The sequence below is a fragment of the Typopeltis vanoorti genome, chromosome 5, assembly GCF_054136105.1.
Source record: "Typopeltis vanoorti isolate ZY-2024b chromosome 5, IOZ_Tvanoo_1.0, whole genome shotgun sequence".
Taxonomy (NCBI): Eukaryota; Metazoa; Arthropoda; class Arachnida; order Uropygi; family Thelyphonidae; genus Typopeltis; species Typopeltis vanoorti.
This window is the reverse complement of record NC_143553.1, coordinates 22,042,808-22,069,641: the sequence shown is the minus strand read 5'-3', so window position 1 is coordinate 22,069,641 and position 26,834 is coordinate 22,042,808. Positions and strand designations below refer to the sequence as shown.

Here is a 26,834-nt window from a genome sequence, read left to right as displayed (position 1 = left end):
AACCCCTTGTTCCCTCTAATACATGTTGCCTAAGACATTTTTCCCTCAAAAATTCTAGAAATTCCATTCCCTTATTGCTACATGCATCTTCCTCTCCCCAATTTATACTGCTGTAGTTAAAATCTTCCATAACAATCATATGTTTGGTTTTCTCTTCACTCTTCTTCATCCTTGATCCTTCAGAGATCCCCCTTTTGTTCCAGTGTTAATGTTTCAAAAATGTATAATTGCAAGGAATTTATTTTCTTACTTTAATGGAAAGCATGATGTCTGACAAAGCAAACTCCTTAATGATCTGGAACATAAGTATTTCAGAGCAAAGTTTGTCTCTCTGTTTTTCTCTCTCTCACTTTAATTTATGATTTATAAGGCTTCTTTCCATCAAGTAAGGGAGGAGGGATAGAAAATCAAAACATACCTCTTGTATATAAATTCAAGTTGTATTGCCTTACTTCCAGAAAGAGAAGCATGAGTATTACCTCTTTTCTACGAATCTTAAATTTATTTCTTTTAAACAGTTTCAGGTAGTGCAAGTGAGGTGCAATTATTTTTAAATAGAATTCTGCCAAACTTGTGATTCAGATTTTGGTGATACATTATGAATGTCTATTCAGAAATACTTTATTGTTTGTCGTACAATAAATGTTAACCATGTGTTCTAAGCAGTTATAAAAGTTTATACATGCAAGAAAAATGAATTTAAAGTTTTACGCTACAACAAAAATGTATGCTAATTTCTTATTCTTATATGCCCAATTCTTAGCATATTAATCTTTGTCCCTTCACTTAAAACCTTGTTTTAACTTCTGAAACTATTTAAAGAACAGGGTTAAAAAGGAGCCAGGATGAGTGAGTGAGCATGAGGTATACGAGGATTTCAGTTAACTGAACATTAATAAGGTAATAGGGTTAGGTGGCATATCACTTTTAAGAGAGAATTGCAGGGATTCAGTATCATCCTTATTATGTTTGTTATACAAATCTACCAAAAAGAGAACATTGAAAAGAGGGTTTTGTTCCACTCTATACCAAATGGTGACCAAGACTGTGGATGTCAAATTAGTACAGTGTTTAAGGTAGAGAAATTACTAAGAGTAGATCCAAACTGAGTTTATAACTGCTGGATTCAGTGAGGGTCTGCATCTGTTTGTTAGCAGAGATTTGCTTCTCTATTTGCATTTTTGTAGACAGGCACTATTAAAGTGCTACTCCAGTTATTTATATTTTAACCTTCTTACCAGACTTCCAGAATTATATTTTCACTGTAAAACTTTCGTAATTTCAGATTTTTCTTTCCATGCAAACAAATACAGAATAATTTGCACCAGCCAAGATTTCTACCTTGCCTGAATTAAAACAGTGTTTTCTTCAGAGTTGTCACTGATCCTTCAGTGTTTTCTTCTTACCTTCAAGCCAATTCATATCTTCTTTGATAATATTTTTATATTTGAGTTTAGAGTTTTTCACTGAAAGTTACTCAGCTTTAACTCTTTTTAGAACCTCCTTACATAGTCTTCTTTTCAATTTGATTTTTGTCACTCTCAGAAATAAGTCAAACTGGGCTTTTCTTATTTCATCTGTATCTTTCTCCATGCTGGTTTTTATACATTTATGTTGGACCATACATATATACGATGAGTTGCCATTTTCTCAAAATATTCAAGAACTAAGAACTTTTTGTTCATTAAATTTGGACTTTCTCTTAAAATAAGAATAAACTCTGCATATTGTGGAAAAATCTAATGTTGTCTGGTAACCCTATTATCAAAAGTAATATTTCTTACAAAAAAGCATAGACTGTTGCAAAACTGCAACAGCAAAGGTTATGAAAAATCCTGAAGCTTGGAATGATCACTTGTTAAAAGTTTTGTCAAATGAAGAAGAATAGTGCTCCTACTGTTGTTAGCAAAGATGTTGATAGCATTTGTAATTTTAGAAAACATCATTTATGTATAAGAAGAAGAGAGTGAGTACAAGTCCATTTTTTTTTTGGGGGGGGGGGGGTATTTACCCTGGATTGATGCAAAATCTGGAGATGAATCCACAATCTTAAAGTGTTAAAAACAACGGAAAAGGAAATTGGCAATAACTGCAAAAAGATTGAAGATAGACTATAATATGGTAGTTTAAGTAGGCCTCTCTGCCAATCAAATGCTCCAAATAGGTTTCTGCTAAACTTTTTATGGCCTGTGTACAAATATTGCTAATGGCTTGGGGATCTACAATGGATCAAGGATGACAGAATACATACTGGTGTCCCTAGACTATTTAGAAATCTCAGTGCGAAGGAGTTGACTGATTATTACAATATTATTTTTGAGAAAACACATGTGATGACAGTCTGCTGATTATTCTATGGTTGTCTTTTATTTTAATAAATACAGATGCTAGATCAGAGGTTGCAACCTGCAACTCTTTGAGAAATTTTTGCAGCTTATTCTCGCAAGCAAAGTAGCCAAAATATTGCAAGTTTTTTTCACTTGGTTATACTTTGATTTCATCCTTTATCCAACTGCAAGCAAAGTTTGCACGTGAAGTCACTTCACAACTGGGATATTTATATATAGAGGCTCATGTCTTCACATCAGTTGCCTTAATATCCCATAATGCAATGCCATATCCTTACAGAGTATAATGCTATGCATTATGGGAAGGGCCACCACCAAGACTAGTTTCAACCTTGATTGAGGTGAAAAAGTAAACGTGTGTGCGTCATAGGCCTAGATGAGTTGGTATAGGGATGCAAGAGACCCTGATAGTATTAGGAGAAAGAAAAGACATATAGCATGAGAGAAAATGCCTCAGCTCTTTTATATGAAATGATATACTCATTTTACTCTTTTATATCATTTAGTTAGCCTTATCTGATGGCCTTGAGTTGACCTTCTCTGTCTGGGATTGCTCTCCAGTCATCCCTACAATTGACCATAAGACCACATTGAATTAAGAGGATAGAACCATTTAAAACACTTCTCAAAGCAAAAATAGCTCCCTCTGGTAAATATTGCATAATGTAAGTGGTCTACACCAGTGCTTCTCAAACTTCTGGATGTCAGGGGCCCCCTTTATAAAAATTAAAATATTTCACCCCCCCCCCCTCAGAAAAAAATCGTAATTGAGACATATATTATTATAATATTTATTGTATTTATATTCAATACTAATTTATAATTTATATCCAAAAACATATGCAGCGAATATTGCAAAAATCAAATGCAAATATTACATTTTTAGCATCTTACATACACATTTGACATGGCACATTATCTCAGATTTTTATATAGATAGATATATTGTTATTTTATATTTGCATATTGTACACAAGCACATGAAACGTAAGACGATTAGTAATAAAGAAAGAATTATTTCCATCAAATTAAATCCATCACATTAAATAACAATTTAATGTGATGGATGTGTTTCAATATTGCTACACAAATAGTCAATATCAGGTGAAATATTTGAAATGGCTATTCTTAGATTTCTTTCCAATTCTTCCATTGATAAGCAGGACCTATGTTTATTTTTAATTATCAATAACGATGAAAATGCTGTTTCACAAAGGTATGTAGATGCGAAAGGAATTAACATATTTAAGGCTGGTTTTGCTAATGAAGAACATTCTTTTTGTCGTCGAATCCAAAATTCGGATAAATCACTGTTAAGAAATTCAGATTCGAGGGTTGAATCTGCTCTCATATTAATTAGTTCTTCTTGGGATGACTATGGAAGATTGCTAAATTGTAGAGAAAGAACAATCATATTCTTTATCTTCATTCAAATTAGGAAAATATTTTTTGAAAAAAAATATAGAATTTGTGAGGTGGTTAATTATTAACCTTTTATTTTCTGTTGATAGTAAAATATTATTTATGAAGAGAAGTAAACATTTCCGTTTTATTATCCTTAAAACTTTTTAACCACGCAGAAAGTTTACTTTGAAATGCTTGCAATTTAATGTTTAGTGTTAATATATTGGTGCTTTTTCCTTGCAGAGAAAGATTCAATACATTAACTTTTTCAAAAAAATCCGACAGATAAGAAATGAAACACAACCAATTTTGATCACAAAAATAAGATGCTAACATGGGATTCTTATCAAGAAGAAAAATTCGTAGTTCATCTTTAGCAAATTTGTTTTACTCTTATATTCCCCATGAACAGTATCTAAATGGCGACAAAGTTTTCCGGGTCACATGCAGTCATTTGAAAACTGTTTACAGCAGATTGCACACATAGGTTTGTTTGGATTATTATATGATGGTACAAACCCATATTTCAAATAAGAAGGATCGTATTTTCAAATTTTTTTATGCAACATTTTTTGCATCTTACCGTTTGGTACTGAAGACGACGCGGACTGTTGTGGTAAAATATGAAATAATGTCCTCTTTTTTTTTTTTTGAGTCTGTTTCTGCTTCTTCTGATTGTTTGCTGGATTTTTTTTTATCAGCCACATATCCATCTCAGGGTTAAATTTTTTACATAGAATAGATCAAATAATAGCACCAATTACCGATACTGGCGCACCACAGACTAACAACATGAAATTAGTGAATATTACCTGAATAATGGAATCCCCACATACTGTTACGCAAATTGGAGCAGATGGGAATGGATATTAAATTGGTGATGTGGATAGGAGAATGGCTCAGGGAGAGATACCATAAGGTGATGTATGGAGGAGCTGAGTCCAGAATGAGGCAGGTGACCAGTGGTGTGCCGCAGGGCTCTGTGCTTGGGCCAATGTTGTTTAATTTGTATATAATGATATAGGAAATGGCTTAAAGGGAGATATTCAGTTGTTTGCTGATGATGCAAAGTTGTGTAGTGCAAGAAAAAATCAAGCTGCTGTTGAAAGTTTGCAGGATGATTTAAATAAGCTGGTAAAATGGGCAAAAGATAATGGATGTCAGTTCAATGTGGAAAAGTGTAAAGTCGTGCATTTTGGGATTAAAAGAATACCAGCTCTGTACTACATTAATGGAAAGGTACTCCAAGAGATTGATGAGGCTAGGGACTTAGGGGTGTTGGTAGATAGAGAGATGAAGTTCAGAGGACACATTGCTAAGGTGCCCAAGATTGCACATAGGATTACTTGGTTGTTGAGGAACACACTGACATCCAGAGATAAAGAGGTTATTATTCCCCTTTATAAAGCATTGATACTTCCACATTTGGATTACTGTGCTCAGGTCTGGTCACCTGGATTCCTTGGAGATGAGGAGGCTGTGGAGAGGGTTCAGAGAAGAGTGACCAAGTTGGTGAGTGATATAAAAAATGCCCCCTACATTGAGAGCTTGTGGATTGCAGAGATTGGTTGTTAGGTGAAGAAGAGGTGATATGATAGAAACATTTAAATTACTGAAGGGTTTTTTATAGGATTGATGCAGGGGAAATGTTTCAGCTGTGTGATAGTGATGGAAGAACAAGAGGTCATCTCGGGAAATTAAAAATAGAGTGTGGTTAACAAAGGTGTCAGGAGGGTGGTGAATGAGTGGAATTCATTGCCTGACTTAGTTGTGAGCTCTTCGTCTGTAAATGACTTCAAGAAGAGATATGACAGATATTGTTTTTCTAGTTTGGGTCTCCTGCGATGAGTCTACTGACTCCATGGAGATACCCGTAATAATAATAATAACCCTACCTCTAGTTTAAGTACAGTCTTCAGCTCATCTTTGTGGGGAGTGTGCCCTTAATGAGCCTGACATTGTCTTTTGCTTCTAACTGTTTCTTTCAGTAAAACATCACAATTACTTTGACAAGACTTTCCCACAGATAATCTTTGTCATCCATTCAGGCAATTCACATTCCAGCACGTGTTTTACCAGCAATTAAAAGGTATACCACCATAGCCAGTCCTTCCTTTGCAAGCTACTTTATGGAATTAATTGAACATTAACTATTGATGTAATGTTTGTTGCACGGTTCCTTTCTAAAGTTCAAGATTTCTTTGTAAACTTTGATGCTATTATCCTCATATGAAGTTTACTCTTGTAGTATAAAAGCAGATTTCCTTTTTTAGACATTCTTATTTTTGGTTGGGCAGATAATAACCTTCTGGGTTTTTTTTTTTTTTTTTTTTTAAAAAAGAAACCACACCACACTTTATATCCATTCTGTCACATTACCATCCTTGTTAAAAAACCCTGGCACCGTTAAGACTCCCATCCATTGAGCTTACTCATTGTGCTCTACTAAGGTGTTGTTGACAGAAGAAATATATTTTATTAAGACCAGCTTCTTGTCTAATGACTTGACTTACTCCTCTGTTAAATAGGTCATCAATGGGTATAGAATTTCTGTCACTAATCTCTCAAAAAGTTAATCATATATTGGCATTCCTTGTGCCAAGAATGTTTCTGAGCAAATGCCATAATCAGATCAGTTGAACTTAGAACTTGGCATCTGTTCATCATGAATGAACATTTTGCCTTCTTTAGATTCTATGATTTGGAACAATCTAGACTTGCTGAGCAATCTCCATCATCCTCATATGAAGTTTAAAACATTGGATCCTTTAGAAAGACTAAGGCCCAACACAAAATCTTTTTTCATATAGAACAATTGTACAAAGGAATATGCATAACCTTATTTCATCACCATAATCTGAATCTGAAATTATCCCCCTCCCCCACCATGGAAAATTATTCTTCATATATCCTATTATTTATAGTATTATGTATATATAAAGCTTGTTTAAAAAATGTTGTCAGGATCTAAAACTTTAGGCCTTGCTCCTCTCTGTCATTTTCATGTAATTCACACATTCTCATTGTTGCATTTTCATTTTGTCAACTCTACTTATTTAATTGGTATTTCATGCTGACGATGCCCTTATTTACTGACAATAAAGTTGTTGTGTAAATGTTTTGCAATGTATTTTGAACAAGATAATGATGACTTCTCATTATCCCTTAATACACAGCACACATTCCCTTTTGAAGATGTGTAACCAAGATCAAACCAAGAATATAATTTCTTGTCAAAAATAATTTTCTTTCTAATCAAGCAAAAATGCTTACTTTCACTCATCTAGAGTATCATAGTAATATGGTGATATACCAAGGGAGGTTTGTGGTGCATCATTCCAAATGCAAGAACAGTATATTTAGATCAGGTGATTTGAGCTTTACAAAGTGTCAGGAGTTCAGCAGGAGAGAAGTGCTGTTTGGAACAAAAAAATGAATATCACGATTTTTGGGGGCTGAATATGCTATGGACCTTGATGTAAATAAGTAGAGTTTGTGGCATGATAGACTAAATGTTGAAGTTGATAAACAGGGAGAGTGAGGTGTGGTCTTTCTTCTGGGAAATGAGACAGGACTGCATTTTTGCAGCATTAAAATTCATCAGGTTATCCTTATCCCACTTGAAAATGGCAAGAAGATCAGTGTTTGAAGTATTGGAGCATGAATTCCTGAGCATTACAAGGCTTTGGGGGGGGGGGGGGGGGGAAGAGCAATGGAGAGTATTATCATCTTCAAAGCTATGAATAGGATTGGATGTTAGAGAGAGAGAAGATCATTGATGTATAAAAGGAAGAGTGTAATTAAGAGTATTGCGATAAGAGTGGAGTGTAATTTGATAATTGGGTTTTATCTCACTTTTTGGAAACAGGCTAGATAAAAAGTAGTAAGACTTATACGTTGGTTAGACATAACTGGTAATTAATTTACGGAATTAACAACGCATATGAAATTGTCCTACTTTGGCCAAACAGGCAGAACAACAAATATCAGGATTTCAGAACACCAAGACTACATCCGGTTTCACCAGTACAGCCGCTCTGGGTTGGCAGACCATGCCTTAGATACCCACCATAAAATTTGTTGGAAGAAAACAAAAATAATCCATCGCAGCAAGTTTAAATACGAAAGATTATTCAAAGAATCTTCAGCAGCTCTAAAAAACGTTCCTAACCTCAACAAATTTGGGTGCATGAAACTGCCCCAAATTTGGGAGACTTTCATTATGAGAACTTCAGCCCAACTGCCAAGACTACCAAAGTAGCCTGCAAGAGGGCACCATTAGGACTTTAGGAACAAAATTAGTTTCTTACTTTCTTCCTCATTTGCTTTGTTAGTTCCTTAGTGCACATACCATATCTTTATATTCCTGAAGATGGCAATGTGACATTGCCGAAATATAGAAGTGATTCATTAAAGTTATCTTTAATTAATATACTTCATATGTGTTGTTAATTCCGTAAATTAATTACCAGTTAGGCTAGATAAAAATTTGCTTCCAAACTGTTGAGGTAGATGCCAGATGAGTGTGACAACTTGAAGAGATGATACAAGATAATTCACATGCAAACGTTTGGTTTGCTCATATTTGGGTGAAGGATTAAATCAAGAACATAATTTCTTGTCATTCACTTTCTGAGCAGAATATTGTCATACCATGCAAAAAAACCACCCTGCATCATACTGAGGTAAAAAATTATTACATAATTAAAATCATCTTATACAGTGAATGAACATGTTTGGACTTTCCAACTGATATGTGAATTAAAACATATTATGCTTGAATTAAACACACAAACTATAAACTCAACAAATGTCATGTTGTTTGGGTGTCACCTGCTTATACAAAACCATATAGTTTTCATGAAACTATTGCCAACACTGAAAAGGCCTCGACTGGAACAACCAAAAACTCAAATTGTGAGCATATGCAGAGGAATTACAGAAATCATAGTGTTACTCAAGACACAAAAGACTGTATCAGGTGTGATACTTCAAAATAATAATGATTTAGTTAGCAACAATTATCCAGAGTGGGGGGAGCTTATATTATACACTAAACACAAAAATAAACTTTTGAGTAGGAAATGAATTCTGGCATGTAGAAATATATTGAAAATGGTAATAGGATATTTCCTTTGCCATTTTCTAATTTTTTTCAATACATTTATTGAAAAGGCTGTATACTTTTTTTTTTTTATTTTTTATTTTTTTTTGATGAATGGAGTTATTTTGTCATCTTAGGAAAGAACTTTTTTTTTTTCAGATTTTTCATGGTGGTCTAATTAATAAACAGCCATTTTTATTTGGTAGAGCTACAGAATTTATTCAACTTCAGAGGGTTCAACAGACAACAATCACAGCTGATTTCTGATTTTTTATTTATTATTATTTTTTTAGTTTTTTTTTTTCTTTCTAATGTCTAAAGTGTAGTACTTTTTGATTTCTTATCTTTATTTTCAGACAGACAATTTTTTTCACGATGTTAGCCATCTGCTTTAAGTGTTCTCAGTGTTATTTTTACCTTTTATAATTTACCCTGTGAGACTTAGGCTGAATTAACAAGTCTAATTGTTTGTGTTTTGTGTACACAGGTAGGTGTGGGCATGTACACACCAAAAATCTCAATCGTGAATTTAATGCATTTGAGTTGTTTATTTAGGCAGCTGAGGAAAGTGTCTAATGTCTGGCATCCATGGGGCCAGATAGCGAAAACATCGTCAATGTATTTAAGCCAGACTTTGGGTTGGAATCTAAGGAGAGGAATCTAGAGTATGTTGCTCAAAATGTTCCATGTAAAAGTTAGCAGTAGTGGTGGATAATGGTGATCCCATGGCTATGCCGTCTTTTTGTAGGTAGAAAGTGTTGCCACACAAAATAGCCAAAACCTAGTACATGCACAAAGATCGCTGTGATATCAGGAGAGAATTTGTCCTGTAATTGAAGGATTGTGTCATTTGTTGGGACATTTGTGAAGAGTGCAAATGTCAAAACTGACTAATAAATCATCTTTTTCCAGTGTGATGTCTTTGATTTTGTTTATAAAGTGTTGTGTGTTTTTAATATAGGAGGGGGAATGACCTACCAACTCCTTGAGCGTTGATGCTAGTTTCTTGGCTAGGTGATAATTGTTCTGGCTATACCTTCGACTATCGGTAAGAGTAGTGTGTTTTGTTTGTGAATCTTTGGTAGACTATAAATTCTCGGGGAACAAGCGTAGTGCGGAAGTAATTTTTTAATGGTATCTTCGGACCATTTGGGGACTGATTTAAGTAGCTTCTCCATTTTCTTTTTTATTCGATTGGTAGAGTCATAGTTAACAAGTTCATACGTGCTGTTGTCCGAGACTATTAGATTCATTTTTTCTAAATAAGTAGTTCGTTTAGAATAACTGCACTGCCTTTATCAGCTCTAGTAATTACAATGTCCAGATTTAATTTTAGTGATTTCACTGCTGTATCAATTCCAATTTTGTTAGGTTGCTGGTTATTGTTTTGGTATAATTTAAATTTAAAATTTTAGAGGTTCCCAAACATACTTTATCTGATGTGGTGATTGTGATAAATCTTAATCTTCTTTCTATATGGTAAATAAAATCAAGTTTGTTAATTGTTCTTGGTGCAATGACAAAGTTTAAACCTTTGCTGAGTACTGCGAGTTCATCATTGTTCAGGGCGTGGTTAGATTAGTTGACTATGTGACTGTTCATTGAAGGCAGCTGGTGACTAACTGGAATTGACAGCAGTGAAATCAGTAAAATTAAATCTGTACATCGTAATTGCTAGAGCCGATAAAGGCAGTGCCACAGTTATTCAAAATCAAACTACTAATTTGAAAAAAAAAAAGTGAATTTGATAGTCTCGGACAACAGGACCTATCAACTTGTTAACTGTGGCCCTACCAATCGAATATAAAAGAAAATGGAGAATCTACTTAAATCAGTCACCACATGTCCTGAAGATACTGTTAAAAAATTACTTCTGCACTGCGCTCGTTCTCCGAGAATTTACGGTTACCAAAGATTCACAAACAAAACACATCACTCAGGCTGATAGTCGAAGGTATAGACAAATGTTGGAAGTTTTCCCACTTGGTAATACTATAAATTAAAGATGCCAAGAAACTATATACTAGATTTAATCCTGTATGTAAGTGTAAGCAAACACGTTTGTGCCTGAACTGTTTTCAGGACTGGGACAACTCATATAAAGAAGTTAAGACTTCACATCACTTCCCTTAGTATCCCATAATGCAAAGCACATCGCCTTGCAGGCATGCATAATGCTATGCATTATGGGAAAGGTCACCACCCAAATCGTTTCGACCTTTATTGAGATCTCATCAGTGGGAGCCAGACCCTTATAGTCCTTATAAGGACTGGTTTAAAGGGGCAAAGCAAGAATGGTTTTCATCTTCCCTGTTACCTGTTATCTGTAGAGGACAGTGTAGGGATAAGGTGTTATTGAGCTATTAAAGCTCTGATCATTGCAGGAAGGTAAACAGCAATAGCCAAGCCTCAGTTAGAACTTCATTGGCTGCAGCATTGCCATCCGTTACCCTCCAAGGGTATTCATTTCATGACTTAAGGGAGCCAGATCCAGAAGTAATGTACAAGTCATATTTTCTTATATGAGTAGCCAAAGGGTGTCACACCTTATTATTAAAATACTCTGGATTACAGAAAGTTGTTGGAAGTTTTTTCACTTGGTTATACTATAAATTAAAGATACCAAGAAATTTGTTTTCTTACACTTGAATAAAGGATTAAACCAAGTATATAGTTTCTTGGTATCTTTATATAGTATAATTAAGTGGAAAAAATTTCCAATAACTTTCTCAAATCCAGAATATTTTAATAATAACATGTGATACCTTTTGGCTACTTATATATATGAAAATATGGCTTCTACATTAATTCAACCTTAGTATCACTTCTGGGTCTGGGTAGTGACCTTTCCCATAATGCATAGTATTATACACGTCTGCAAGGAGATGTGCTTTGCATTATGGGATACTAAGGAAAGTGATGTGAAAGACAAGGTATGTCTTAGCTTCTTTATATGAGTTGCCCCAGTCCTGAAAATAGTTCAGGCACAAACTTGTTTGCTTACACTTGGATAAAGGATTAAACAAGTATATAATTTCTTGGTATCTTTAATGTATTGAAGGTATAGCAGCCCCAATTATTACCTAGCCAAGAAACATCAACACTCAAGGAGCTGGTATGTCATTTCTCCTCCTATATTAAAAACACACCACACTTTGTAAACAAAATCAAAGAGATCACACTGGAAAAAGATGATTTATTAGTTAGTTTCATGTTTCTGCACTCTTCACAAATGTCCCAATAAATGACACAATCCTTCCATTAGAGGGCAAATTCCCTCCCGATATCACAGTGCTCTTTGCGCGTGTACTACGTTCTGGCTATTTTGAGTGTCAAAAAAAAAACAAAAAAACTTTCTACCTACAAAAAGACTGCACAGCCATGGACTCACCATTATCCATGCATGTTGCTAACTTTTACACGGAACATTTTAAGCAACGCGCTCTAGATTCCTCTCCTTTAAAACCCAAAGTCTGGCTTATACATTGACGAGGTTTTGCTATCTGGCCCCATGGGTGCCAGATATATTAGACACTTTCCTCAGCCACCTAAACAAACAACACAAATGCATACAGTTCACAATTGAGATTGAAAAACAGAACACGCTTCTGTTTCTAGATACACATGTCACAAGGAAAAACCACCATAAGTCTTCCTTCTGGTGGTCTTTTCTTTCCTTCACTGTTTACCGAAACGGACACATAAGCTCCTACCACCACCCAGCACAAACACTAGCGGCCATTAATACACTAAAAAACAGGGCTTTGAAGATTTGCTCCAATGAACAACAGCACTTAAAGATGAATTAAAAGTTATCAGCAATACTATCATCAACAAAATTCTGTACAAGACCTCACTTAAAAACAAAAATAAACAAGACTACAATAAAACTGTAACCATTCCATACATTAAAGGAATATCAGACAAAATAAATTCAACCTTAAAGCTACCTTTATGCAAAATTAAAGAACTAACTCAGCTCATCCAAGGATCCACTCCCTCCGCTGGCCCACCGGAGTATACCGTATTCATATTCATTGCACCTGTAATTTGCCCTATATAGGGGAAACAGGACACACAATTCCTATCAGAAAAAACGAACAGAAAAGACACATTACATATAATAACTATGGTCAAACTGGTCTTTCTGACCATGCCCTGAATACTTTACATAGAATTGACTGGAAAAGCACCTGTTGTTTACATCACATCAAAACATGGTATGAACGTACATTTAAGGAGGCTTGTGAGATTCTTATCAATCACCCTAATCTTAACAATAATGATGGTCTAAAAATCCCAAGGATATGGAAGGCACATATTCTACCCACTTAACTTTTCTCCCTAAGAGTTAATTATAAATAAGACCATAGGTAATCCAGGATCCTAAATCTAACATAACAATTGTCATGTTAAATTAGGATATCATTTTAACTGCAACAAAACTATCTATATGAAAGAATGTTTCTCTGATGTTGTCTTAAATAGAATAGAGCTTTGATGTAGTTAATTTATTTTATTTCATTTATTTATTGTAATTTTCTTTTATTTTCACTAGAGGTCAACCCAGTAGAATCCAATCATTGTCTCTGTGTGTGTGTGTGTATATATATATATCTGTGTGTGTGCGTGTATACTCCAGATGATGACCTTAATATGAGAAATGTAGAAATGTCAGGAAATTAAAATAATTATGTATAACACGGTTGTAGAGTCCATAATTTATGTAAAATAAAATAACAACAGTATATTTTGTCTGTAAATTGTGTGCATGTTCTCAAGGCTGATTTGCCTGTGTCTGGGATGAAAAAGCTCATATAAAGATTTCTCTTGTCAGGACGAGAATCAAACCTAGGACTTTTCTAATCAAAAGGAAATCGATGATGATGAATTATTAAAGATCTAAGATTTTTGAAAAATAATAATAATAGGAAATAATTACTATACACACTTGTGCTTAGTTTGCAGTATAAAAGTTTAGTTGCAGTTGTGCATCAAAGAGATAAACTTTTCATTTATTGAGTGTACAATTGTTTTGCAAGAAATAACATGTCACAATTTTTACAGAAGAATATAAAATTGTCTGTATTATGTTTTTCAGTGAAACAAATAAGTCAATCCTGTAAATTTTTTTCTTTAATGATATCTGATTTTTTTTTTTTTTTTTTGATGGAAGAATGGTGCAAGTTATTTTAAAAAATGAAAAAAAAAATGTTTGAGAACTCTGTTTCTCAAAACTGTCTGATGGTTTATTTCAGAATTAGCTTGTGAACACTGTGTAATCTTAAATTCATAACAGAGAGCCCAACACAAATAATACCACCCTGCTGTCATAAATTGGAATTTCTTCATCTTTCAAAAACAGCAATAACCATATCTTTGAGAGTATCTTCATGCAGACACTTTACATACAAATTAATTAAATCAGTTGCATAAGATGCTATCACTTGGTTGGAAATTAAACTTGAATAAATTTGTTGGCAGCCACATGTTGTCAGATAACTTAACAGTGAATGAGATAATATTTTAAAATTAAAAATATAAATGTGTAAATTATACAAAAATAATAATAAATAGGGTAATATATTTTGAACAAGGCTAAAAATTAAGGTGATAAAATACTTCACCAGAAAAAAATAGCCGTTTTGCTTTTCTTAATTATAAGAGGCTAAAAATTCTTTGATAACTTGCCTATGGCTAAGGGTGAATTGATTTCTGAAGACGTGTCACACAGAAGTCAAGTGAATGTGTCTGCTAACTCCAAGAATATTATCATTATACATAGTGCATCTCCTTTATCCAGCATATTTAACTGTGTCATATTTCCTGGATAAATATTCCTTACTTTTGAGATCTTTCCCATTTGATAACTCATTAAACACCAGATCTTAGATACATTCAAATATTGGTCATATCACTTAAAATGTATAGTGTGAATGGTATATGTCACTCAGCATCATTCATTCAAGTATAATATACACTAACAGTACTCACTGAATAATTCCACAACATGCTTTTAGTTGCCCTAACCAGCCATAGTATTTCACAATTTTTCTTTAGCCTGACTGGTAATCCTTCTTTCATAGTGCACATTCTCTTCCTTTATTGTTTGCTCATTTCTACTTTGCATTTTATATTACTCCTGCATCTTGTCTATCTTTTATATATATATACAACAACTTCTTTTCTCACCTGCTTCTCTGACATCACTGTTCATCCATTTTGCTCCTTCTCTGTTTATTTTACTAACTCTTGTTGATTATGGCATCTTCATTTGTCATTATAAAGAATAAAAGAGTATAATGGTGGCCACTTATTTCAAATCTCCAGTAAGCCCTGAGCAGTATAAAAATGAGTTATGTTCAAATATAATTACTTATTGTTTGTCTAGAAATAATATGTTTGCCTATAGGATATTACTTCTTATCATTTACAACCTGCTCCTCCATTTTTCGCATCTGTCAAGTGACCTTGCAGTTTCTGTACAATTGTAAAAAAGAATAAAAATAGCTATGTAGTGGGATATTACCATAATCCCATTCATCATAATCTTCACATTATTGTGCTTTTCTTTGCATTGTATTAAAAAATCCTTAAATCTGTGAGAGACCTGTGAAAAACATACATTTTTTATTATTAAATTTATCTGTTAGATTTCTTTTGTTTCATTGTATACCATTAGCAAGATGTATCATGCTAGTAGTACTGTAGTGAAAATGAGATGAAACAAAACATTCTTTGATCATGCATCAACAGTGTAAGAAAAAGGAAAATGTCCAAGTAAAGAAATATCACTAATCCATCAACGTTAACAATAGTAACACCAGTGATAAGTGCAAAAAAAAACTTAAAATTCTTAGAGAATGCAAGAATGTATCTTGCATTCTCTAAGAATTTAGAGAATGCAAGATACAATGTTGAGTTATGCAGATATTAAAAAAAAAAATGATAAAGACAAGTTTTTCAAACTATTATTTGCACATAATTTATTATGGGAATTATGGAAAAATAACATTACAAGCATAACAAAATAAATTTAACACATATAAAACACTACGCATATCAAAATAACACAATAATAATAATACTAAATCACCACAAACACTGTTTCCAAGAACTAAAATACATCTCTGACAGCACCCCACAAAAAAAAAGCTACCTGACCTTTTAAAGTTAGTGAGATCTACATAACACCTCTCCTGACACACCTGCACTAACACCAGAAACATGAGCACCAAAGACCTCTGGCCTTCAGCACTTGATACTTTAAAGTCAATAAAATCAACATATCATCACCATTCCAATGGAAACAGAAACATCCACAAATAGGAAAAAGCCAATAATAGAAATGTGGGAACCAAGAACTAATCATTTCTAGCCTACAGTCCTGAAAAGCACCTGACTTTTTAAAGTTTGTGAAATCAACATAACTACCACTACAGAAACAAAACCAGCCAAAATAAGAAATGTCCATATCAGAAATGCATGCATCAAAACACTATCAATCAATTCTAGATATTCAAAACTCCAATATATTTCAACAAGTGTTATGTGGAGGGAGATAGACCATTAACTATATTCAAAAGATGAATCAAAATAATGAGCCATAAATCGTGCTTATATTAGCTTGTGTTTCAGTCACAGCTGAAGTTTATGATATACACTATTAGAGTTCAAAGGAATACTGTAGTAAGTTGCATAGATTAAAAATAAATTAAATTAAATAATTATTAATTCAAAAAAAAAAAATTATGAACAGTTAGCCATGATACTTTCCAAAACTAGGATATTGACATTCAGTCTGTTCAGTTTAGGTTCGAACAATTTCTTAGTGTTTCACATGTTTCAAAGAAAAGATGATCAAATTTGAACTTGCTGGAGCGAAGAAGCTCTGTCTGGCTCCAAAGAAATCTGTGCCTAGTGTCAACAGAATGAGAAGTAAGGCCAGATTTGTCAGATTCCAAAAATGTAATATGTTCTTCATGCACTTCAATTCTAATCAAGGCAGAATGGCCAATCTGTCCAAATTATAAAAGATGGCATGAACAGGGTACTTCATAGACACCTAGTAAGGAAAGAGGTGGTAATGCATCCTTCGTTGATGGTAAGAAGGAAGGCAGTTTCTGAGCTAGTTTGAAGAGGGTGTATACATTGAATTTACAATGAATCCTTGCTATCTGTTCTGAGGTTCCTTTAAGGGAGGATATTGAAATTCTTTTCACATCGGATTGTAGTCTGGTAGAAGGATGATAATTATCAATACATTTTTGAATGATAGTTTTGTTGTATCCATTATATATCAGACTGCTTTTAATTTTATTCAGTTCATACAGCCAAAGGGGATCAGAAGAGCAGATTGCATGGGCCCTGGGTACAAGACTCTTGTGCTGATAAATATTTTTTGTGATGAATGATGGTGGAAGGATGAGTGAATGTATCCGCCAGTAAAGATTGGCATCTGATAAACTGAAAATTCAACATGACCTGTGGGATTACAAATTATTAAGATATCCAAAAAAGGATAGTTGATTATCGGATTCGTGTTCGATAGTGACCTTTACTTATTCTGTTTTTTATTTCCAGATTTAACTTGCCATCTTCACTAAAAACTTGCTAAATAGCTGAAATATTTTACTTGTTCAGTAGGCACTCCATTTAGAATGCAGCTGAAGTTGTCTATGTTTCTGGCTATTTTCATTGTTTTAATCTTTTTATTGTTGATTTTCATGTCAACTTTGTTAGAGACTCCTGGAGATTTCCACTGAATGTGTTTAGGAGTACAACATCTTCTGATAAAGCAGAGAACCAAGTTTGATATCACCAATTCTGATATCAGGTTTATTGCCACTTTCTTTCATAATGTATTCCCTATTGATGATAAGAGTGGCGAAAATGTGCATCCTTGTCTTACACCTGATTTTATATCAAACCATATTCCTGTATTTCCTTCAATTTGTAACTGCTGACCTACAACTTAAATATAGACATGCATTATCCATTATCCTGTATAATGTTTCATTTATCCCATATAACTATTGAAAAACTTTTCCCTGGACACCTTGTTGTATGCCTTTTCCAGATCTACAAAACAGATTCTTGTCATACTCGCATGATTTCTGAACTGACTGTCATAAACTGAAAATCTCATCCAGACAACCTCTATTTGGCCTAAGTCCAGCTTGTTCTTCTCACAGTTTCTCTTCCACAATATTTCTCATCCTCTTTTCAAGCATAAATTTTACTTGGAAAACTTAATAGAGAAATTCTTGGTAATTCTCACATTCAGGGGAATTTCTCTGTTAAGTGTGAAAAAAAAAAAAACATGAACTAGTAACATGAAGTTCACTTCAAAAATTAATAAATTCCAGTTGCTAATCACAAATATGCAGGCACCTTAATAAAAATTAAACATAAAAAAAAAACAGGATAACAGATCATTTCTTTAAAAAAATTAGACATGCCACCACTACAAATAAAAAGATGCACGCATTTGCAGAAATGCTGCTACCAAAAATCACCTAAAAAAAAACCAAAATGACAACATTCAGGTGAAAAAAAATTCACCATTCAGAAAAAAAGTACCATTCCAAACATAAAAAAAAACACATACATCCTGGTAAATATGTAAATTGAAATTGCTTCCAATGATCACTTATATGGCACATAGCTATGCAGATCACATAGATTTGTCAATTTTTGGGCAGTTTTTCAGTTCCCAAAGTCGTTCATAGTTTTTATCATTATTCTTATTAATCAGATTTTTTGCTTTAAACTTATTTATCTTTATTCTTTTGAATGTTGAATATCAGTATTGCTGTTGTTGGATCGTGAATGACGCTTGCCATTACTAGACAGACTTTCATTCAGGATCCAACAAGAACAGAGCCTAAATCAAAATTTACCTGTACTGCTGGTGCAAATTGTACTATAAATAAAAGGAAAAGGTTGGGTAAAGTGTATCATGTAAATATTAAATGAGCGCATATCTCTTTACCCAAAGAGGGAAAAACACTGTAGGTTATGTTGTATGTGATATGTCAAGGAAAAGGATATATGAATGATATATCCTTTTATGAAGGATATAGAGTATATTCATATAAAGGGATATATGAATTTGTAGTGAGGCAACATATTTGACGACCAACCCAAGAATAGGCTGTGTGAAACAGTGCATACTTCAGTGGTGACTAAGAGCCTTGAGGTCATGACCTTATCTTATCATCACTAATGAGTTTGCCATGACCTTGGCAAACTCATTAGTGATCCTTACAAGCAAGGTTCGCGAAAAAAGACAAACGTGGACAGTTCTCTGTGAGGAGCTCTGTCACACGTTCAAGTGCAACGTCATTGAAATGACCGTGACTGAAAGCTGCAGTACAATAGGAGTAGGGTGATCGAAAAAAAAAAAAAAAGAGTGGAAGGAACGTGAAGCAGGAAGGAGGAAAAGAAAGGAATGCGATCGAAGCACAGAGGACAGGAAGCGTCTGCGGTAGAACAAAGGGGTGCGAGTGCAGACGGTTGGATGAAGTCCGACAAAGAAGCTCGGGACCAAGTGGAACCCCAACCGTGATGTCCTTCTAGAAGGGTTCATAAGTCCTGGAGATGCATGCTGAAAAATTCCCACCGATATCAAAGATCCAGTGCACATTGATCCAAAAAGGAGAGTGCTCCACAACGTGAGTAAAGTCCAACCAGGGTTTTCACGTGGTGATGAAGTGTTACTATATGCTGCATCAAATGGTAATGTAAAATTTTGCTGTATCTAAAATATGTTAAAGGAGGAAGCAGCTAAGACCTTTCATTAGCAAAGGAAGCTGAGACTATTTGTCGATATTGGAACTTATAGAGACTTTGGACTGGTAGTCCAAAGACCCATGTCATGTGATCTTCGCATCGTGCATATCTGTGTCACTTTAGCGATCTCTCCAGAGATCCATGTTCAGATAATTAATAATATATGCTTATATCTATAACATTCTTAGAAAATAGCAATCTTGTCCTGTTTGAAATTGTCATGTATTACCATGTAGAGCATTAAAATTTCGAAATAACAATTAACTGATAAAATTATTTATGTTCTATGTATCCTAATCTTGTTAAAATTAAATTTTGTGTTTCTTGTAAAATCCTGGTCACTGAATTGTGTTTGAGAACGACATTGCCACTCACCAAAAGACGAACTGTGAAAAAAGGGGACGAGTATCTAAAATAAATTTAGTAAGGCTAGGAGAGGGCACGACTACAAAATCCCTGAATCTGTACACCGTTCTACCAGACTTGGGTCGAGTAAGATAAACGTAGGATTCAGGTAGGGCCCACCGCATACAAAGGGTGACTCTAACTGGCGTAGAACAAAGAAATTTGTTAGAGATCCAAAGCTCCAAGGGAGCTTTGGATCCCAGGTCACAGGAAAACACACTAATAGGCCATATACAAGGCTCATAACAAATATTCCGCGGAGTGGCGACGTAACTCTTGAATGAAAGTGGCAGAGCAATAATATTCAACTTAGAACAGGTTGAATATTATTCAACCTGTTCTAAATTGAATAATATTTAACTTAGAACAAGTTAAATTTTAGACTTAATAATTCTTGTGCAGTGACTGGCAAGAGGCTTGATTGACTGTATTGACTTGATCAAAAATATATAAACAGAATTAACTGTGTTTTAGTGGGAAATTAGCAGTTGTTAAAAGATGTGTACTGTAGACTAAAATACACAAATATTATTCAAGAAAAAATGAGTTATATTAAACTAAAGTTTTTATTCAAGCACAGTAGTTGTCTCCATAATTTTCAAAAATGCATTCGGATCACCTTGCAAGCCTAAAAGAAAGGATATATACAAGTATATTTGAGAAACGGGTTGAGAAGGATTGTGAAAGAGAAGCTTGGTGAAGAAAAAGCTGGATTCATGCCAAATAGAGGCTGTCAGGATCAGATTTTCACTTTACGACAGGTAATTGAGAAATCATGGGAATATAACAAAGATCTGTATTTAAGTTTTGTAGATCTGGAAAAAGCCCATGACAAGGTGCCAAGAGTAAAGCTATTCAAAACACTACAGTTATATGGTATAATGCGGCATTATATCAATCAATGCTTAGTCTTTATTTGAGTTGTAAGTCAGCAGTTAGAAATGGAGGAAGGTGGTTTAATGATAAATCTGGTGTCAGACAAGGATGTACATTATCTCCTCTGTTATTCGTTATATATATGGATCACATTATGAAGGAAAGTGGTATTAAACCTGATATAAAAATTGGAGATGTTAATCTTTGCTTTCTACAGACGATGTTATACTTCTAAATAAAGCCGTTACAAGTCTGTAAGATTCCCTGACTAAATTGAACAACTGTTGTGATAGATATGGTATGAAGGTCAGCATTAAAAAGACAAAGACAATGGAAATAGGCAGAAACATTGAAAATATCAATGCAGTGTGAATGGAGAACCTGTAGAACAAGTAAAACAATTCAGCTACTTAGGCATGATTTTTAGTGAAGATGGCAAATTAAATATGGAAATAGACAACAGAATCAACAAAGCTGGTGTGGTAGGAAGTCAACTGAATAAATTTATATGGAATAAGAGAGAAATTAGTCGTAACACTAAATTAGCTGTAGAAAGTTTTTTACCTTGGGTATAATATATGTTAAAGATACCAAGCTGTTTTAAATATAAACCTTGTTTTTTACTCCATTTCCCAAGTAAGCAAACAGACAAGTCAGTCAAGTTTGTGCCTGTAAGTGTTGCAAGTCTAGCTGACCCTGCACATAGTGCAAGTCAAGGCAACTCGTGGTAAAGGTGGAATAAGCTCTGATCACTATTCTTAATATTTACCCTTAATGCATAGCACATCTCCTGGAGGAGATGTATGATGATATATATTAAAAGCAAGGGGCCACTACCCAGACCGGTTTCGACCTTTATTGAGGTCTCCCCCTTGCCTTTAATACATAGCATCATACATCTCCTCCAGGAGATGTGCTTTGCATTAAGGGTAAATATTTGTGCTCATACTTTCCAATTACTTCAGCTAACCATCCTACTTTCATCACAACATTACTGCATGTTCTTTAATTTACTCTGTTAGTCTCATATAATCTGAATTATAAAAAAGTTGTTATTTATGCTTTTTTTTTTTTTAGATGGCAAGGCATGATGTTGTAAAGAAGATGTGGGAAGTTGTCCGTGAGAGAGAGCTGTTTGTAAGTAATATACCAATGTTTCGTTGCATTTTTGCATTTACTTGTGTGGAAAATAAACAGTTTCATTAAAAGCAGTTAGGCACAAGGGGCATTTGGCAGTAGTGTTGTCTGAAAAAATACTGTGCAAATAGACATGAAATGTTTCAAGTTTTGTTCCCTTGCCTATCTCTGTTAGAGTTTAGTGTAAAGCGGTGTATGATCAAAGTTTTATTTCTGAAGTTATGATATATGCCATAAAAGAAATGAAAGTATGAGTGCTATTGAAATGCACTGCTAGCAAGAGGAATTTGTTGGATTGCATGTGGGTATTCACAGCTCCATTCAAGCGAAAGCGATTCTCATCTCTTCACAAAATCATTCATGGCCATGCAGTGTCCAACTCCACTTTGGGTGCTGGTTTAAGCTCATTTTTGCTATCAATCAGGTATATTAATAGAATTAAAACAGTTCAGTGAAATAATTAAACTCAGGGTTTAGTAGTTGCAGTGTTTTTTCTCTCATAGAGACATCATAATTATATACACAAACAGTATGTAAACTAGAAGTCTCAAGTCCTGTGAGTGGCACTTTCTAAGGTTGTTGGTAGCTAGCCTTGACTGTGGCACTAGAATTCTATGAATTACTGTTTCCATCAACTTGGGGAGTTTCATGCATCCATAATTTGCTGCAAAAAAAAAAATGTCTTTCAAGCTTGTATTTGTCATTGTGAAGTGTATTTTTTGTTTTCCTCATCTATGGAAGTTCTCCAACACATGGTGGCAGATATATTCCTTGTGTTCTTCAAGGCTTATATTGGCAGATCTTCCAGTTTGACCATAATATAACAAGTCGCAAGAATAAACACACCTGAAAGGGAAGAGAGAGTTAATCATTATAAGAGCAGATAAGTCTAGATAGCTTCATATGACGTTAGAAAGCAGTGCAGAGATTATATTTCTTTAAAGTTCAGGGTATTTTTTCTGAGGTAACCTGGATATAGGGAATAGTAATAGCATTACTATAATATGCCTGTTGAGAGGGATGATGGGTAATGGAAGGAACAATTCTTTTTCAAATTTATATATTTATTTTCCATTGTAGGCATTGGAAAGGAACGTATTGCAAATAAAGGAGAGTTCTGCTTTTTTTAAGGAATTCTGGTTGAATGGCAGGTTGGTGGCTCTGCTAACAAGGGTTTTTATGTTACCATATAGTTCACTGGGAGATGATAGAAAAGTTTGTGATCACATCTACTGATCTGGGCAGGTGTGTGTAAACTGAAAGAATACCATTGGGGAGATGCGTCATTAGTGTCTAGAAATGATAGATTAGTGTTATTTTCTTTTTTGCTATAGTGAATTATGGGTCTTGACCCCTGAGGGTATCGCAAAGTGTTTTTTTTTGGGGGGGAGGGGAGGGGATCACAGTGGTTATTTTTAGCTGCAGTTATTTTTATAGATAATTTCATTATGAAAGGTTTCAACATTTATTTATTTTGAATAACTACACTGCAATATTCTACTAGTGGTACTGATTTTTGATAAATGAAGGGAAGTGACTTAAGGTCTACTGTGGCAGATACTTAAAAAATATCAAAGGCCTGCTGTGTTCATACATATTAAAAGTTTAATTATTTGTTATTGCAGGATTTTAATATATTTTTCAAATTTCTGCTGCAGTGTACATTGCTTCATTCCCTAAAAATAAAATATACAAATGCAGCGTTATCATTAGAATAAAATTCTGTGTTACAAATAGTAAGCTGAAAAAAAAATATTCACTATGATGCAAAATTCATTTTTAATCTGTGTTTCAATGTTTGAATAACAGACTATCAAATATGAACCATCAAATAGAGGTGAGTTGCTCTCTTAACACTTGACCATGCTTGCCTTTCGAGTTTTACTTCCATTTACCTCTACATATCTCTGTGAGGGTGGATTATGAACACTTCCTCATATCAAAACAAAGGCAAGAAATAGACTGAATGTTGAGGATGACATGAGGTTGGCTTTAACAAACACTCAGCTGCGAATTTTGAAACTGGTTACCCAGATGCAATTACAACCATTTCATTAAATGTTAGATTAATTAAATATTAAGTTACAATTATATTCTGAAAAATCTATTTTTAATGTGTTTTTTTCTTTTCCTTATTAAAATGCCTTTTTATGCAAATATGGTGAGGGTCGCAGGTTACTTGGCTATTATAAAAGGGGGTCATGACTAAAAAGATTGGGAAACACTGGTCTAATGTATCTGATCCATGTACCCAAATGCAGACCACCTCATAAGTGTAATCTTTAAAGGTACCTGTGGCATAACTATAAAGAACAAATTACATGATAACCACGGTAATTAACTTTAATGAAAGTGTAGATATTTCATACTGAAAATAACAGTATGAAATATAAACAGTATAAATAGCATACTTAACATCAGAGTGTTAAGTATGTCAAATTACATTCACAAGGAATCTGGTAAACACAGCTAACAATAGAGGTGATAGTGACAGATGAGAAATTATTTCATTGATAGGAAAATATGTGGGAATAAGGTGATACTTCTTCAAAATTCTACTAGGTTCAGAGATACCAGAAATATAAGGGATTCGAATCCTGTGGTCTAATGCAGAATCCTTGTTGGAACTTGGATTTGATGAGGGCTGTAACCATTTAATTCCATTAAAGTTTTGATAGTGAGAAATTCTTGTTGTAAGCTTGGGGAGGAGCATATATTATGTGCTCTATTCATTAAAAATTTGAATAACAGATAACACCAAATTTTTTAGTGCCGTGATGGCGGTAAGCGTATGTTTTTGATAAACACTGCTTGACAAAGTGCTTGCCAGAAGCTGTGCAAACAAGGATGTCCAAGAATGGTAAACTACTGTCAATTTTCATTTTCCATGGTGAATTGAATGCATGGATCAAGGCTATTGAACCAATGTAGGAAAACGTTAAGTTCATTTTAAGATTGAGGCCAAACTGCAAAAACATCATCGACTTAATGAACCAAAGAGAGGATTGGGGATGAATGGATGAGAACATGGTTAAAAAAAGTGTTTGCCGAATGTGGAGATGGGGCTACGCATATCAATGCCTTCAACTTGTGTATAGATCTTGTTTTTCCAGCTGAAATATTCTGATATCTTGAATAACAAATTCAAAAATCTTCACATCAGGAGGGAAATCATCATACAGTAAACTAATAGCGTCAGATAACAGAATGTTGTTAAAAAGAGAAACAGTGTTGAAGCTGACTAACAAATCCAACTCTTGTACTGGAATATTCTTGATTTTTTTTGAGAAAATTTATGGAATTCTTGAAAAATGATCTATATTGTCCAATATGTTTATCAAAAACCTACCTTTACTGGCAGATACATTTATAAAAAGTCTGCTCACCATGAATCATCAATAAAATTGGTGTTTCCAAGTCATTAATTAATAGAGCACATAATGTATCTCCTCTCCCTCAAACTTACAACAAGAATTTCTCACTATCAAAACTTTAATGGAATTAAATGGTTACCACCCTCTTTCAATCAGCACATAATTGACTCCTCTATTCCAACACCCAAGGATTGTTCAGCTGACTTTAGGGTTCCAATCCCTTATATTTCTGGGTATCTCTGAATCCTACTGGTAGAATTTTGAAGAAGTATCATCTTATTCCCACATATTTGGTGTGTGCAGAGACAGTTGAATATATTTAAGGCACAGTATGATAAACTGTGTGTATAACAGTGGACCTCCCACGATGAGTCTTTGACTCCATGGAGGTTTTTATAATAATAATAATAATAATAATTTTCCTGTCAACAAAATTCCTCATCTGTTGCCATTCTACGAAAGACAAACTGTCACCTCTATTGCTACCTGGTGCTTACCAAATTCCTCGTGAATATAATTTAACATACTTTGGGCAAATGGGCCATTCTGTGGAAAACAGATTTAACGAACATCACTATTACATCGAATATGTGAAACATCAAAAGTCTGGTCTGGCACAGCATAGTAATGACATAAACACAGTATCCCATATAATGAAGCTTGTCCTCTCCATAGAAGCAGTTTTAAATATGAACACCTTTTCAAAGAACGTTGCAAAGCCCTTTTACATCAGTCTAAGCTGAAACTGAATGATTGTCTCTCTCTCTCTCCCCCAAAAGTTTGGGAGAGTCTCATTTTATGTAAAAATAATTTTATTATTATTTATTAATATAGTAACTTCTAGCTTGCAGCAACCATTTTTAATCAGTAAACCGATTGTCATATGTACCTTGTATTCCTGTTCTTTGATTTGTTTGTTTCTAGTTTCTACACACTGATGATATACTGTTATTTTCAGTATGAAATATCCATACTTTCATTAAAGTTAATTATGGTTGTTATTGTGTCATTTGTTGTTTATATCATAAGTGTATCTTAGCCAGATAGAAGGTTTTGAGAGCGATAGTAGTGGTATCAAGAGCACGTTTTGTTGAAGTGTTCCATATAAAAATAGTATTGGGAAAGGAAAGCCCAAAGCAGTACTTTCTATCTATTCATAAATGGCCTTCTTCCAAGCAAAGTAACTAGTATGGATGCAGTGGCATAGCTTGGGGGGAGGTCCACCCCCAAGCTATGCCACTGCACTTTTCACGTGAGACATAATTTTATATTTCGACAATTCTTTTATTTATGATAACTTAGTAATTTTTATTACTTAATAATTAGTTTTTAACAACTATACTTGCAACTAAAATAAACATAAACATAGTGTTTTAATTTATTTCCTTATAC

The 26,834-nt window shown here is 34.0% G+C and overlaps 1 protein-coding gene across 2 annotated transcripts in view; it reads left to right on the top strand.

Annotated features, from left to right (window-relative positions):
• The window catches only part of Non2 (upstream activation factor subunit spp27 homolog Non2), a 545,408-nt gene that overhangs the window by 399,558 nt on the left and 119,016 nt on the right, over positions 1-26,834 (top strand). The window contains exon 8 of one of the 2 annotated variants that reach the window (XM_090392283.1): positions 22,009-22,068. The exons of the other annotated variant lie outside the window; for it this stretch is intronic. Coding sequence (XP_090248409.1) covers positions 22,009-22,068 — 60 coding nt within the window. The remainder of the gene's footprint in view (positions 1-22,008; positions 22,069-26,834) is intronic. 2 annotated transcript variants of the gene reach the window in all.